Below are 16786 nucleotides of genomic sequence, written 5' to 3' on the forward strand. Positions count from 1 at the left end.
GCGCTACAGCTCTTCTACAATTTTTGTGAACAACAAAGGGATGAGAACATGCCCCCTACTCGTTAAAGAGAGATTTTGAAGAGGAAGAAAAGAGGAGAAAGAAGGTAAATGTTTGTGATTTTGTGAATTTTTATGTTGTGGTAGGGTGATTTTTGTATAACTTGTGATGAATTTTGTAGATTGAGAGATGGTTTTAGAGAGAAAACTCAGAAAAAGATAAATGGGTTGAGGGAGAAGGAGATGAAAAGAATTGAAAAGGAAAAGGGAGTTGAGTGGCTATGAGGCAAAAGGGGTTGCCGGTGACACCGGGCACAGTTCGAGCCCGCCCCAAGCAGTGGTGATGCTGGAGGGAGATAGGAGAGAAACCAAGTAAGCGAGAGAGAAGAAGAGGGCGCCACGGCGACCCTACATGCATAATTTGCGACCATTTGCCATACTATAACCATTGGTTTCTTATTGGAAATAGGAATGATATTGTTATTATGGTAATTAGTATGATTTTACTTTGCCAACAGAGTGACGATTAAGATCAAATGAGACCATTGTTCAAAGCTCACACCGTGCGCGCGCGCGCGCACACACATATATATATATATATATAATCTAATCTAATTAAGTGACATGTATTTTAAAAGCATGTGAGAAATTTATCACGTGCCAAGAGACATTTAGCAATTTATTGAACTAATTTATAAGAATTAGCTACAAACTAATTTGTAGCTAATTTATATCCTCTAAAAAAGTAATTGCCTTCTTCTTTACTCCAATTTTTTCGATATTCCTTTTTAAATGGCATATTTTTTGGAATTCGTAGCTATATAAAAAGGAAAAATCGTGATTTGATTTGTTCATAAACACTTTAATTTGGAGCATACTCTACATAAATAGCACAATTTCGTTGAAAATCTAGAAAAAACTATTTTCAACCTGATATATTTTAGTTGTTTCATATGCGAAAACTTGACACCTCACCACCTATTTGCAAAGAATAAGGAAATCCCGCTTCCCGGTTGGACATTTTCAACAACAGAAAGCACCACAAGTAACCCAACTTTCATGGCTTCCAAAATAAAACATCCATCCATCATCGCAAATCCGAGGCTTTCTTACGTCTCCATCTCTTAATTCTCGAATAATCATCAATTTCCCACAAAAAGAATGTCGAAATTCAACCCCTACGACCACCTGAAGATCTTCCTCAACCCCGACGGCACGCTCACTCGCCACCTCAAAATCCCGGTAGTGGAGGCAAAGCCTAACGCCGCTCCCGACGACGTCGTGGTCTCCAAGGACGTCACTCTCAACGAGGAAAACAAAACATGGGTCCGTATCTTTCTGCCAACAAAACTGCCGGCTTCCAACGCTCGGCTTCCAATAATCATCTACTTCCACCACGGCGGGTGGGTTCTCTTCAGCGCCGCAGACCCCGTCATACACGCAGATTGCGCAAGATTGGCAAGCAAAATTCCCGCCGTTGTCGTCTCCTTGAATTACCGGCTAGCACCGGAGAACCGGATCCCGGCGCAGTACTACGACGCCATGGAAGCCATCAACTGGGTGAATCGACAGAGGACGAACCCCAAATGCGATCTCTGGATAAGAGATTACGGAGACTTCTCGAGGTGTTATCTTTACGGAAGTGGAAATGGCGCAAACATGGTGTTCTTCGTTTCTTTGAAGGCTTATGAGCATCAACTGGGGCTCGCCGGGATAATACTGAACCAACCCATGTTCGGCGGTGAACGGAGAACAAAATCCGAGATTGAATTTGCTACGGACGAGCTTTATCCTTTGCCTGTGTTCGACCTTATGTGGCACCTCGCTTTGCCAAAAGGAGTCAATCGGGACCATCGATATTGTAATCCGATTATGGAGGGCCCGCACAGGAGTCTCATCAGTGGGCTGGGAAGGTGTCTGGTGATCGGCTTCGGTAAGGACCCGTTGATCGATCGGCAGCAGGATTTTGTGACCTTGTTGGCCCACAGTGGGGTCCACGTCGAGGCGTATTTTGATGAAGTTGGGTTCCACAATATTCATTTAGTGGACCCGCGGCGGGCTGAAGTAGTTGTAAATTTGATGAGAGAATTTATGATTTGATTACCATAATTCTGACTTGAGGGTTGATTCACATCACACCGAGCAGTCCCGCTAATTTTTTTTTTTTTATAATTAAAATATTAAAATATTATATTTTAATATTTTAAAATATTATATTTTAATATTTTAAAATATTAAATCACCTGGGCATGCATTTTGCACGCCCAACGTGATGTTTATCATCACTTAACTTACTAAATATTTTAGATCTTATAATTGATTACCATACGACCTTTTTCTCTTTTAATTTCACTATGGTTTTCTCACCATAAAAGAATGAGGACGGTTTGTTTCTTCTATCAGTCTTGTATCAAGAAGTTCTTTAATTTATATATCAAATTCATCTATATCTTTTTTGGTATGGATCATAGGTTTAACTCTAATTATGATATTAGGATATTTTAATTTTAAACTACTTAATCGAGGTCATTTCGACCAGAGTTTTAAAGGATCTTCACTAAAATTTTCTTCAAAAATTTTATAAATCCAATGTAACAAATCTTTTTCAAGAAAATAGACTTGTGGTAAAACTTCTTTTTTTAAAAAAAAAAAATTTGTTTTACTAATTCTGAATCATTTTTAGTCCAAACAAATTTTTTTTTTATCCTTTTTTGCAATTTTCTTTTTTTATCTTCTACTTTTTGAGGAAATTATTGTACTTTAAAGATTACGTGTTCTTGTAGTTTTAAACTTTATTGATTTACACCTCAAGGGAATTGGTAGTTACCCAATTAATAGCCTATTTGGAATTTGGGTTGACAAATAGAATTTGTTTATATAAAAAATTAATGAAAATAAAAAATAAAAAAATTCAATTAAACATGTGCGATGAAAAAACTATTACTTTTCATCTAAATTTTCATTGCTTCTTAGGAAGTCTGTTTAGATGTTCGATATAGATATTCGTACCCTTGATGGTTTTATTCATCAGATTGCGCCGCAGTAAGAGGTTTTTTGGGTTGCATTCGGAGAACTAATCCACTTTCACCTGTTTAGAGGTGCTCATGGTCTATCTAAATTAGGTTAATCTGTCTAAACTTGTTTTTAGTAAGCTTTTATTAGCTTCTTTTTTGTCGTTTTAATGGATGCCAATTTGTTAAAATTTGTTATTAAAATTTGTTAATATATATATATATATATATATATATATTTCAAAATCTAAACCAAATCCATTTATTATTATATATATATGAAGATACATTCTCACATGGTGGATCTGGCTCCAACATCATTACTCTCACGTGCACAACTTGTAATAAAACCCTTGATATCTATGAGCCAAGTTTGGGCCTTCGCGGGGTCAAAGAGCTCCACACCATGGAAGCCTTCGTCATGAAACAGGGCCACCACGTGCACCTGACGTGCCTCCAGCATCCTCACAAGCTCCTTCTGCTTATCCAGCAATGGGTCCCCACCGTGCCCCCTGACCAAACATCTCGGCAGCCGTCGGATCTTCCCATCATCATGGGACCCACCCACCATCGGATTACAATACTCATGATCACGATCAGCGTCCTTTGGCAAGGCCAGCGCCCACATCAAGTCATTAGCAGCCAACGGCAAAATCCGATCGTTGATAAACCTCATCTCGGATCCCGTCCTTTCAACCCCACTGAAATACGGCTGATTAAGTATCAGCCCTTGGATCTCAACCGGTTCCAGATCAACATCAAGCACACGTAAACCTGCATGGTACACAATATTGCCCCCAGCACTACTACCCATTAAAAAGCAGCGCGTGAAGTCAACGTACTCTCTCAACCAATCATCACAGTTGGTATCCTTGGCCTGGTTCCGCACCCACATGACGGCGTCCACGGCGTCGTCGTAAGCCGCCGGAAGACGGTGTTCAGGGGCGAGACGGTATTCAACGGACGCGATTACAGCAGGGATATGAGCTGCCATTCTGCTACACGAATCATGGAATGGCTGCGAGGTGGCGCTGAAGAGAACGAAGCCTCCGCCGTGGAAGTATATGATGAGAGGGAGCTTTTGGTTTGGAGGGGGAGGGTGGGGGAGGAAGAGGCGGAGGAAGGTATTGGTGGTGGGATTGAGAGGGACGTCCTTAGAGAGGGCGAATTGGGCTGAGTTGGACTCGGTGTTGGTTGACGCTGTGGGGAAAGGGGCGAGTCGGGTGAGTGAGCCATCTGGGTTGGGGCTGATTTTGAGAAATTTGTACGGATCAATGGAGGATGTTTGGTCAGCCATGTCTTTTTTCTGCGTGAATGAAAGGAGAGTGAGTATTGAGTGAAAGCAGCAGGAGGTGGAAATAAATAGGCGGTGAGGTAGGGGGGTGGTGGTAGCCTGGTAGGTGTACACTAAATTTTGTGACAGAGAAAATACTATAATTTTTTTAAAAAAAGTTATTTATAAACTGTGTTATAAGTGATCAAATAATTAAATAAAAATTTAGTTTATTATTTTTTTTAATAAAAAAACTTTACTTAAGTCTCACTCAACATTATACTTGTGATAATTTTGTAAGGGACGTGATTCACACGCCAGACAAAATTTTTTTAAAAAATTTTTTAATATTAAAATATATATATATATTTGGCCCGCATGCCATTGTGTTTATTTTTACTGGTTTTGTAAAATTTGCGAACGTATTCAACTTAAAATAATTTAGAATATAATTTAACCGACGAAGCCAAAATACTTAAAATATTGAGAAATATTAGGTGTTTTTTTAGTGTCTTTTTAGTATCCTCCTTATTATAATGTAAATTGTCGCAATTGATAATTTGTAGGGTATATTGTTATTGAAGTGGTAGTTTGAGGGGGTTAAATGGACTTTACCAAAAATAATATTTCACTTTTCTGTTTAAATTTGATCAACTGAAATTTTATCTTCAAAATTAACTTTTATTTGAGAAGCCTACTAAGAATGCTCTAAGATGAAGTCACACTTCATTGTCGTCTTAGTCCGAGTTTTGTTTGGAAGTCGAGAAAATCATATTTTCCAATGTCGTTGAAAGAGCTTGAAGCTGAAGGAGATGAAATCGACCCCATATTCATAATCGACCCATTTGGGGCTTCTTTTGAAGCTGGGAAAGCCCCCTATTCCCAATGAAAAATTGGAGCGATCAAGAGGAGACAAGGCATACCCAGAAGGTGATCATTTCGACTTGAAACCTATTTTCTCATATGAGTCATGCTTGTACGTAATGTAAGAAAATTACAGCATCGTCCTAATTACCATTACTAGACATCGTCGTAAAATACAGAGTATAATATATGGGTGAATGAAAACAGCACGCGGCGTGCTCAAAATTTTTTTTTTTTTTATTAAAATATTAAAAAAAAAATTTCTAGCACGCCGTGTTTTCTGAATCACAGCCCATAATATATAATCAGTTTGAGTGTGTATAAGATAAAATAATTCAAATAAAAATTTATATTTTTTTAGTAGCTATTTTGGTCGTTAATGCAGAAAATGCTCAAAAAAGTAAATTTGCAGGTTGTTTCTCTATATATCCGCATATATTAAAAAAAAAAAAATTATGACAAATACAAATTTTATATGTTCAACTATATGTAATTATAATTAATTATAAAATTATATCGTACTAGCCAAAACTTGTAAATTTTGATTATTTAAATTGTCTTACACTTAGATATTTTGTCAATTAAGGGATTTTTTTTTTTTTTTTTTAAGGAATATTATGAATATTCATTATTTCAAAAGATCCATCAAAAGATCACACCAGTAGGAAAGATTTTTCTCTCCTTACAATATCACTTACATTAGGTGGTGCATCCCCCAATCAAGGAGATATAGTGACATGGGTGGTAGCCAATTGTGCTAACGTGTGCGCAGCTTTATTGGCACCCCTCATTGCATGCATAAAACGGGCGTTCTTTAATAAAAGTAGCTCTCGTTGAATACATTCTATAAATTGCCCACAACTACACAAACACAGACCCTCTGAAGCAATAGCCTTAATAACTTGCAAGGAGTCACCTTCAAATATGACTTTATGTATTATAAACAACAATACATAATCTATGTATTCAACTTATCTTGGAAGTTATTTGATAAGTTCCAAGATAATGTATTCATGTTATTTGATTTAAAAAAAAAAAAAAAAAAAAAAAAAAAAATTGTAAAGGTAAAAAAAAATTAAAAAAATTCCGGATTTTTTTTTTTTTAAAGTGAATTATGGACTTTATTAAATATACGAGGTCAAGGTTTAAGGAATAGGATCCTCTCCATTTCAAAATCCCTCCATTTCCTCCATTTAGTGCATTTTGAAGAGTATTGCATTTAATGCACTACTATCATTAAAAAATTTAGACAACACTACCCTTCAAAATGCACTAAATGGAAGAAATGAAGGGATTTTGAAATAGAGAGGATCCTTTTCCAAGGTTTAAGGCTAAATTGACATCAATACAAAATTTATGTATTCAATAAAGAGAAGTCATTAATAGCATTAAACAAAAACTGTTTTTTCATGCTATTCATGATGATGACATTAAAGCACAGCCAAATTTCAGCAAGCAATTTGGTGAGGCTGTTTGGGGACGTTTGCTGTTAAGTCAGCAATCAATAGTGCTCTTTTAGGCATCGCATTCACATCAGCCCCAATAAATGTTTGGATAAATTTTAGTTAAAACATTTATATTCGACTCAACATTTTAGTTATTAATTTTCACTTTTTCATTTATTTATATAATTTTTTTTTTTGAGAAAATATACTTTTCCTATTTTAATGAAGAGAAAGAACAATATTAATTTTTGGGTAAATTCTACTTATCCCTCTCAATCTACCACTCCAATGATAATTTACTCTCAAACTATCAATTGCAACAATTTACCCCATAAACTACCAAAACAATGACAATGTACCCCCAAATTTTAAAAAATTAAGATATTTCCCTTACTAAAATAAAAACAAAAGTACTAAATTTTTATTTTTTTCAAAATTTTAAGGGTATTTTTGTCTTACTGGAAATTCTATATGAGTAATTTCGTCATTTTGCTACCATTGGAGGGTACATTGTCATTGTTTTGGTAGTTTGGATGATAAATTGTTGTAATTGATAGTTTGAGGGGTAGATTGTCATTAAGGTAGTAGTTTGAGGGGTAGATTGTCATTAAGGTAGTAGTTTGAGAGAGTTAAGTGGATTTTACCCTTAAATTTTTTATTAATATCAAATATGCATTGTTGAGCATTGTAGCTACTCAACAAACATTTGGTTACTTTGTTGAGCCGGATGTAGAGTAGCCAAAATGTTATTTTATTGAGCCGGATGTGAGTGCTGTCAGCAATCTCCACCGCACACCCTATCACTAGCAACAATTTCTCTTAATTTTTGTTTTTAATTTTAGAGAATCACATTACTTTTTACTTTTTTTTTTTCTTCAAATATACTCTTCCTCTTATTATATTATTTTTTATATCATTTAAATATTTTTTAAAATCAATATTAGGGAAAAAAAGAGATAGGAAAGCTAAGAATGAAAAAGTTTTTTTTGAATAAAATAAGAATAATGAACGCTAGAGTGCTTTTCTAAATTTTGGGTAGCACAACAGATTTCCTTGGTTCATGGAAAGGAAGGAGAATCTAATGCATGTGGGTTTTTGAGGATTTTTTCTACATTTAGGAAAGGAAAATGGGTTTGAGAGTCTGCTGTTAGAGCTTAGAAGTTAATTAATCCAGGTAAAATCTTAAGTTAGGTTTGTTTAATTTTATTTTAAATATATATTGAGTTTGATTTATTATTATTATTATTTTGACATGTCCACACAAGAGAGGTAAGGGGAAAAGGAGATTCGATCTAATGACTTTCGCTTCATAAGGCGTGGTCTTTAGCCGATTGAGCTACCAATTAAGGATAATTTGATTTTATTATATTATTTTTTTAGAGAAGTTTGATTTTATTACTGAGTTAGGTAATATGTTCAAATCCGATTCATTTATTTTTCGAACAAACTTGGACTTGTTCATGAACTGAACTTAATTCATTTCATATATAAAGTAAATATCCTAGATACATGTTATTCATTAGTTAATTATTTTAAAGATTTTATCATCTGGATTAATTAAATAAATTAACTTCAATATTAAACAATTCAATTTTGCATCTATATGTATATTTTATTGTATGTATATATATTTATTATACACACACATATACATACATACTACACATATATTTATATCAAAACTCACAATCACAATAGTTCAAGTTATGTCTATCACATTCACATTATAAAGAGAATTCTCTTTAATTTTTTTTTAAATACTCATGACTTTTCATTACAAATTTTGAATAATAAGATAAATTTTGACGAGTTTATACAAACTTATACGAGTTGGATATCAAACCCTCGATGGTGACTGTTCGAAATTGGATCCCGAACGTTCCATGTCTCTCTAATAGCATTTAATTTTCTCTACCTTAACCCTTTTGTGCGTGCTTATTTCTTCAAATACTATCGTTATGCCCTTTGCCTTCATTTTTGCCTTCCTTCAGCTGACAGAACCTTAGTGAGAGAAAGTGAGAAAGAGAGAATGAGCTCTCTTGAGGCTTTGTCTTGAAGGCTTAATCTTGAAGGAAAGGTAATCCTTTAAGCCTAACTTTGGCTCTATATATTCTTAGCATGTCGTAACTTTGTTTAATTATTGTTTAGCTGTATTTTCGTAGGTTGGCCTTGTAGTTGTAGATCAAGCATCTACGGTTAATATGTTAATATGGTTGATGGTTATAGCATGGGCAATTTATACTTAGGATCTTGATAACTTACTGGGTTTGCATGAATAACTTTTTTGTTTTTCGTTTTTGTTTTGTTTTTTTTTTTTTTTTGTGAAAACAGGGGAGGGGAAACAACATCAATAGGCTAGGCAACCCAACAATAAGCCCCAAAATGTCCTCATCAGAGTAGGTAAACAGAAAATAAAAGGGAATGCATTAAATAAATGATGTAGCCTTATAGCTTTTTGGTACAACAAAAAAACCTAACCATCTAAAGAGGTGGTTTGTGAAGGTGCACCATAAATGGTACAACTAAGAGAACTGTTGCAGCACACCCGAAGGATAGCCACAACAACAACAAAAAAAAGCACTGATGAGGAACGATTTAAAGCCTACGGAAGAAAATTCCGTTCTAAATACACAAGAAAAAACATCAAAATTACAAGAAAATTTAAAAATAGTAATAAAACAAGAAATAAACCCACAAAACAGCAACGCCAGTGGAGGAGGAGACGTAGTAAGCTCAACCAGTGCGAACAACGCTTCTGCATGAGAAGACCATGCACCGGCAGTGGCAACTAGGAGACCAGAAACCACCATTGAAAACCAAGAGAAATGGCGGTGTAGAGTCACGCGCAGCAGGAGAAGCTCCACGCGTCAACTCGTGACCGACACGCACAAGCGAGTGAGATGCACTTGCTGGCTCGTGTACCTCATTAATTTTTGTTTAAAGTGCTTTAAGGTAAACCAATGAATTTGATAAAGATTTATGCTAGATCTAAACGTTTGATTCCTCTTTGACCGAATGTTTGATACCTTCTGACGGAATGATTGATACTAGGCAGTAAGCTCATTTTGAATAGTTCAAAGTTTAGAGACTTCTTACCTTAAGATCAATGATTGATAATGGATTTTTTTTTACAGATTTGGAGGTTGGAGATTGTCTAAAGAACTATAGACTACAAGCAATGTGCATAAAACACACCCCCAATGCTAGTTATTTCAATTTTTTTCATAAGTAGACGATGCTAAACTGTTAGAATAGTTACCTGTGGGCAAAGGTAACAATCCGAAGTGCTTGTAAAGAAAGGAAAAGTTTTAGCACAAGAACAAACCGACGGGAATAACTCTAATACTTAAATCAGTATAATTGAGAAGAATAATCTTAAAGAGTAAAAAATATTGTATAAGAGAAAGAGATGAAAGTCCCTATTTTACTTGTGTGTGCCAACTAATTTGCCATAGGCGTTATCAATGTTGCACATGCTCATTTGAGGCTTTCCTATTGCTGCATTCCCTAAGTCCTGCAACTAGGGGTAAGCAAATTAACTACCTATCGACCGAACCGAAATTAACCGTCAACCGACTTTTGTGGTTTGAAAATCGGTATGAATTTTTTATACCAACGTCAATTCGGTTCAATTAATTGGTAAAAGAATTATTTTTATCGGTTAACCGAACCGAATTGACGTTGGTATAAAAAATTCATAGTGGGCCTTCGTTAAAACTTGTAACCAATTTGTAAACATTAAAACTATGAGAATAGAAAGAAGTGTTACACTTGTTAAAGCTCTTTATCTTCGTTAAAGTTCTAGGCTTGTATAGAAAAGTTGTTATTTAGGCCCCCAAGATTAATCTTAGCCCAAAAAAACATATTCAATAAGATTTTAGGCTTAGTAGCCAAAAATAAAAATAAAGACATTTTGAGCCCTAGAACAACCAATTTATGGTCCATTTAAAAATATCATTGGTCCAATTAAAAAGACCCACGGTTAACCAATCAACCGAAAATTTCAAAATATTTTCTTATCGAAATGCTATCAGTGAATTAACCAATTTAACTAACAATTTCGGTTAACTGACTGATAATGAATTTTTTGAACCGATACCACCCCTACCCGTGACCCATGCAAACAATCACTTTATGTTGGGATCACGCTCTCCGATGCAAACATGCTAAAATCATTTACTAGAAAAATTAGAGAAAACGGTAGAGGAGCTGCTCCCATAAACTTCTATAAGCTTGATTAAATCATTTACCACAAGATTGGTTCATTCAATCTTATATGAGGTAAATAAAGGTAAAAGCTTGTTAATTAGATTTCATGTAATAGACTTGAAAATCAACTGTCAGAGATTTTCAGTACAAAAGCAATGAACATAGATAGAGCAGAAGCAAATTTGTCAGCTATGGGAAATCTTTCTCTGCTTTTCAACATTACAATCTGTGAGTGATCTCTTCAAGTTGAAATTTATACAAAATCAACTCCTTGGTTCAAAGAACAGAAATTTGTAACAAGTCTTGGACACACAAGAGATACAGCATCAATTGCAGCACAAAAAGCTCCCAAAAGGTAATGTTAAAGAAGTCATTACAGATACCATAAAGGTCAATCATATTCCCACCATAGCCATCATCGCTGTCCAGAATCACATTCAATCCAATAAAAGTTAAAAGCATATTAAAACTCAATGTTGAAAGGCATAGCAACCTGGAATATAAACATTACGAGATATATTCTAAGTTAGAGAATAAAAGAATCCATCTGAAATTCAGCTTCCTCCTTCCTACTCAATTGCTGCAAAGAAGAACATCTGCACCCTTCGTAATCAACACCGGAGAAACAAAGGACGCGTCGGATTCGTCAATTAACCAAACAAGGAAAATACAGCTGTAATTCATCGAGCACCTACCGTGCGTGATGTGCAAGATTGATACTTGACATATTGATGATATTGTCATCGTATACATAGACCCAATCATGCTAATGAGATTGATCTGAATACGGGATCTGCCTCCCATCTCTTTGTGTATAAATAGACCAATTTGTAATATAAGACAAACACACAGAAATCAATTCAGTAATCATTTTCCTTCATTTCTGATTTTTACCCATCTTTCCTAATCCTAATTGTTATGAAAAGATGCATGACAATAACATTTTAGTGGATTTCCCACTCGGGTCACTTCCCTTGCTGTTGCACAATAGTCACTATTGAAAACAAATGACTGGGACCCAGGATTTGATCCCTTCTACTGAAATTGATGCTGCTTTGGCACCAAAAATCAACCAGCCATCAAAAGGTTGCAGACAACAAAAAAGGATAATCTTCCCGGGGGCCCCCATAAAGGGAAGCTGCTCATTGGAGTCTCAGAGCACTAAGGAAATTTTGTGAAGGGTGGCCTCAATGTTTCGAAAGTAAAAGAAATAATATGCGTCTCCATGCCACCTCCTTTTAGGCTTTTTACTATTAAACCTGGGATTCCTAAAATTCAGCAACTTGTGAGAGCAAAGGACAACTGTGGGTTGGTTGCACCTATAGCTATATGATGATAGCTCTCCGAAAGTTTTCAAAATGGAAAGTAATTTGTGGGCCAGAGAAGATATATCCAAACAATGAAGCAAAAAAAGAAAAAAAGAAAAAAAGACCTGAATTCATTTCATCAAATATAAACAATCCGTTTTTCTTTTCTTTTTTTCTTGATGGATTTCTACAAAACATGGGAAAATTTAGAAATGCCCTACAACAGAACATGCACTACCTCGGTCTCTACAGTCAATGAAAATGGAAACAAGCATCAAACAAACTCACCGGGCCTTCTTCCGGGACTTGAAAGGAAAACTAGAAGGCGGCGACGGGGAAAACTCGAACGGCAGGTGGGGTGGCTCGGCCTCGCCGGTCAGCATCCCCACGATGTCTTTGGTTGTGGGTCGCTTACTAGGCGATTTCTGAAGACACAGAAGTGCAATTGTAATGCAGAGCAAAGCCTGTTCCTTATCCAACGAATGAATTGACGAATCAACAAGGTCCAAAAGCTTCCCATTGCGAGCAAGTTGCCGAGCCCACGAGATCAGATTGGCCCTCTCGAACTCCGACATCGGCGACGCCGTGACTTGGAGCGGCCGACGCCCAGAAACAATGACCAAAAGCAGAACTCCAAAGCTATAAACGTCGCACTTCTCAGAGAGCAGCCCACCGCCACCATATTCAGGAGCAATGTAACAAACAGTTCCTCGCATGCTGGGGGTGCTGCTAACGCCGCCGCTCTTGGGTATATCTCCGCCTCCGCCGTTAGTCCAATCCTGGCTATTTCTCCATCCACTTCTAAGCTCGCCACTCAGTCCGTCCAACCACCAATCAATGCTACCTCTGCTGTTCTTGTTCGTCCTCTTCTTCTTCCTCTCTTGGCGGACCACATCCTCGTCATCATCATCGTCCTTCTGCCACCACAATTCTCGACCGCTAGTCGAACCAAGCGCTCGTTTCTTCTTCTTTGTCTTCTTAGAAAGCTCCTCGCAGAACTCCTCCTTCCACCACTCCCTCGGCTTCCGAGTCTTCTCTTTCCTTTTCGCCAACCTTTCCTCGTCCAATGAAGCCCACCAGTCCAATCTCTTCCTCTGCTTCTTCGGTTTCTGCTTCTGCTTCTGCTTTAGCTCAACCTTTGAGCCCAACCCATCGTTCTCCGCCGAGCTCGGGGACGCAATCCACTCGCTCTTGGGCCTCTCCTTCTTTATCTCACTCCCAATCCACTCCATCACGTAGTCCTTCACTCTCCCAGACTCAGACCCACCTCCATTAATGTCCTGTTTCCACCACCAATCCCTCCTTGAACCCCCATTTTTTCTACCATTTCCGATCAAATCCTTGCCGCTATCCAAGCTCATCTTATCGAAGCACCCATCCGATGCGCTCGCCTTGTCGATCCCAACTTCCGGCGATACCGCCATATTCTCCGGCGAAGCCTCCGAATCCAAGATTCTCACCACGCAGCTCTCCGGGGACCGATCAGCAACCACCCCAGCACCACCCTCATCGAACCCAGTAGTCACGCTCTCCGTCTCCTCCAGAATCGACCCGTTGTCCTCTCCACCCTCGACCTCTCTCTTCTCCAAGAGATCCTCCGTCTTCAATCTCGCCAAACCGAAATCCCCAATCTTGGCCTTGAAATCAGCGTCGAGCAGAATATTACTGGGCTTGACATCCCCGTGGATCACCGGCGGGTCACAGAAATGGTGCAGGTAAGCCAGACCCTTTGCGATATCGATCGCAATGTCGAACCTTTTCTTCCACTCCATGAGCTCCACGCACTTGTTGTCGAGCAGCGCGTCCTGCAGGCTACGGTTGGGCATGTACTCGTAGACGAGCACAAGCTTGCGGCGGCGGCGGTCGGAGGAGAAGCCATGGAGCGAGAGGATGTGAGGGGAGGAGAGGGCGGAGGCGATGGAGAGCTCGTTGTGGAACTCGCGCTCACCCTGCAGGGAGCCCGGGGAGTCCATGACCTTGAGAGCCAAGCACTGGCCGGAGGGGAGCGTTGCCTTGTAGACGGCGCCGAATCCACCGTGGCCGAGGAGGGCGGAGGAGGAGAACGAGGAGGCGGAGCGCCGGAGGAGGGTGTAGGAGAAGCGGCGCTGGTGGTCGTCGGAGGGGGTGGTCCGGTTGCGGGAGAGCTTGCGGTGGAGGAGGAGAAGGAGAGTTAGAAAGAGAAGGACAAGGAGCGTCAGGGTCGCCGGGAGGACTATGGGTAGGAGAGGAATGTGGTGGTGGCGGTGGTGGTGGTGGTGGTAGTTGAGGGGTTCCGGTTGTGGTGAGGGGATGGGGGTGGGGCGGGATGGCATGTCTGTAAATATGGTGGGGATGGAGGGGTGTTATGCTGTCATTCTGGTTGTGAGGTCTATAGAGATTATTAGAGAAGAAGAGTGTTTGATGAGGAAGAAAGAGTGAGACTGTTTATGATATCATTGCTTTCTCCAGCCTTACCTTTCTTTCTCTCTCTCTCTCTCTCTCTCTTCTCTCTTCATTCTTTGTTATCCAAACTCCAAAGCTACTACTACTTCTACTCTACTTAGTGAAAAAAATTTATTGGGTTTGCTTATTATTTAATACTATAATTCTTATTCCACAATCCTTTTATTTTCCTAGCTTTCCCCCTTGATTTGGTCGCACTTTCGTATTTCAAAGTCAACAAGTAAAAGAAATAAAGAGTAATATGTATTTAATATTGTAAACCCCGTTTATTAAATACATTATTGAAATAAATGATGAGGTGAAGTCTTGTCTTGGATCCGGTTTACATGCTGTTAATAACAATATCTATGTTGTAGTTTAATCAATAGTTAAGATTGAATCTTAAAGTTAACTTATTTTTAAAATTTTTAATAACAGAGAAAAAATAAAGAGATATTTTTAAAAATTCAATCTTAACTGTTGATTAAACTATAGCATACATGTTATTAAGTCAGATCCGTCTCTCGTTAGTCGTTTTAAAGATGATGTTATTTTTATTTAAGTGGATATTATTATTATTTTTTAAAAAAAAAAAAAAAAAAAAAAAAAATTTGTATTTCTTCATGAAATTTTGTTTGATTTTAGGTGAAATTGAAGAAATTTATTAGAGTAGTTTAGAGTAGATATTTGAAATTGAATGCAACCTCTCATTTAAAATTGGCACCACATCACATGTGCAGCTAAATACAACAAAACAAAACCAAAAATAAATTTATAATTAATTAATTAATTGTCATTTATAAACGAACAGGTGGAGGATAGCCTCATAACCATAGCCATAGGTTTTAGGAAATTAACAAAACGTAAATCCCACGCGCCAGGAGAGTAAGTGGGTCACGTGGATCAAGCCTTGGAAGCTGGCAATTTCCATCTACAGCGCTGTTTGGCCACGTTGGTGGGGTCCACGGGTCGAGATCTAGTCAACAATCCGACGCGCCTTATTCGTTTGCGTGCGAGTCCAGGTGGTGTTGCCTCCCTGTCGAATATTCAGTCTCTAAGATTCGCGGCTACGATCGCGCACACGTCATCGGAAGCTGTTTGACCTCTAAAAGCTACTCTGTTTCTTTCTGCTGCTAAAGCAATTAACAAATCCTTTTTCAGTTTTCACAGAACCTTTTTTTTTTTTTGTCCCCGTCATCATATGGACGTACGATTTATTTGTTTTTTTTTTTTTTTTTTTCGCTAACATGTCCGGACGAGAAGAAAAAATGATTCAAACTAATGATTTTCGTTTCATTAGACATATTTTTAACTGATTAAACTACCTCTTAAAGACAATCATAAGATTCTCGACTGAACAGTTAATCCTATTAAACATTATTTGTAAATTCTTATAAAAATAAATTAAAATTAACCCTTATAATTTACTTGGTTTATAAATTAACTCAATGGTTAGATTCTATAGAAAACTAATTCATTAAAAATAAGATTTAAATAAATAAATAAAAACCCACCACCACGATAATAAGCATGAGGAGGAGCTCGGAAACACAACACGAGGAGGGCTGACTTTTGGGGGTTGCAAAGTGAATGAGTGGGGCCACAGCCGTACGTAAGATTGCTGTTTGACAATATTAAAAGTAAAACAGTATGTTTAATGTCAGGTTTTTTAAATAAGCGTTTTTGTTTGTCGCTTAGCAAATATAATAATAATAACACTTTGATTTGGTTAGGTCTTACTTTTCAATTTTGGATTATTTTAAGAAGGGTTTCATTTTCCAAGGATTAGTTTGAAAAAAAATAATAATAATAATGTTATTAGCGAATTAAGATATTGTTGAGGGCTAATTTTTTGGGACTCAAGAAGAGGACCCACATTTGCTTTAAAAAAAACAAAAAAAAAAAGAAGAAGAAAAAACCCTAATACGAATGAAAGTTCCATAAGAATACTAAGATAAATTTTCTCAAATTCACTCTGAAAAAAATAATGATAAAAATTATATTTTTCTTTTACTTATCCCATGATATTGACATAACAGTCTTAACTAATTCTTAGATCAATTCATGTTTTTTTTAAAAAAAACCTAGTCTTTCCAATGAAATGAAGGAGTAGGATTTCTTGCAATACTCTTAACTATTGTAGGGCTACAATAGCTCATATCTTGACCATTTATTTGTAATGTATGGTAAGTAAAACACCACCTTAGTGTTAAAAAGTGAGAATAAATATGTGGCTAAACCACTCATGAATAGCACCCT

The 16786-nt window shown here is 37.3% G+C and overlaps 3 protein-coding genes across 3 annotated transcripts; 1 reads left to right on the top strand and 2 right to left on the bottom strand.

The window, feature by feature from the left end:
- Positions 1-1155: 1155 nt before the first annotated feature.
- Positions 1156-2097, top strand: LOC132188782 (probable carboxylesterase 9). The gene has a single exon (XM_059603320.1). It carries the CDS (start codon positions 1159-1161, stop codon positions 2095-2097), a length of 939 nt encoding a protein of 312 aa, XP_059459303.1. The 5' UTR covers positions 1156-1158.
- A 1159-nt stretch (positions 2098-3256) lies between these two features.
- On the bottom strand, positions 3257-4363 carry LOC132187358 (probable carboxylesterase 8). Its single transcript, XM_059601649.1, has one exon. It carries the CDS (start codon positions 4303-4305, stop codon positions 3301-3303), a length of 1005 nt encoding a protein of 334 aa, XP_059457632.1. The 5' UTR covers positions 4306-4363; the 3' UTR covers positions 3257-3300.
- Positions 4364-12221: 7858 nt separating this feature from the next.
- Positions 12222-14624, bottom strand: LOC132187359 (receptor-like serine/threonine-protein kinase At2g45590). The gene has a single exon (XM_059601650.1). The coding sequence runs from the start codon at positions 14416-14418 to the stop codon at positions 12391-12393; it is 2028 nt and encodes a 675-aa protein (XP_059457633.1). The 5' UTR covers positions 14419-14624; the 3' UTR covers positions 12222-12390.
- Between the last annotated feature and the right edge of the window lie 2162 nt (positions 14625-16786).

This window comes from Corylus avellana, chromosome ca7, assembly GCF_901000735.1.
Source record: "Corylus avellana chromosome ca7, CavTom2PMs-1.0".
Taxonomy (NCBI): Eukaryota; Viridiplantae; Streptophyta; class Magnoliopsida; order Fagales; family Betulaceae; genus Corylus; species Corylus avellana.

Bases quoted from the DNA above. Each gene is read 5' to 3' on its own strand.
- LOC132188782 (XM_059603320.1), top strand. From the start codon at position 1,159: ATGTCGAAATTCAACCCCTACGACCACCTGAAGATCTTCCTCAACCCC.
- LOC132187358 (XM_059601649.1), bottom strand. From the start codon at position 4,305: ATGGCTGACCAAACATCCTCCATTGATCCGTACAAATTTCTCAAAATC.
- LOC132187359 (XM_059601650.1), bottom strand. From the start codon at position 14,418: ATGCCATCCCGCCCCACCCCCATCCCCTCACCACAACCGGAACCCCTC.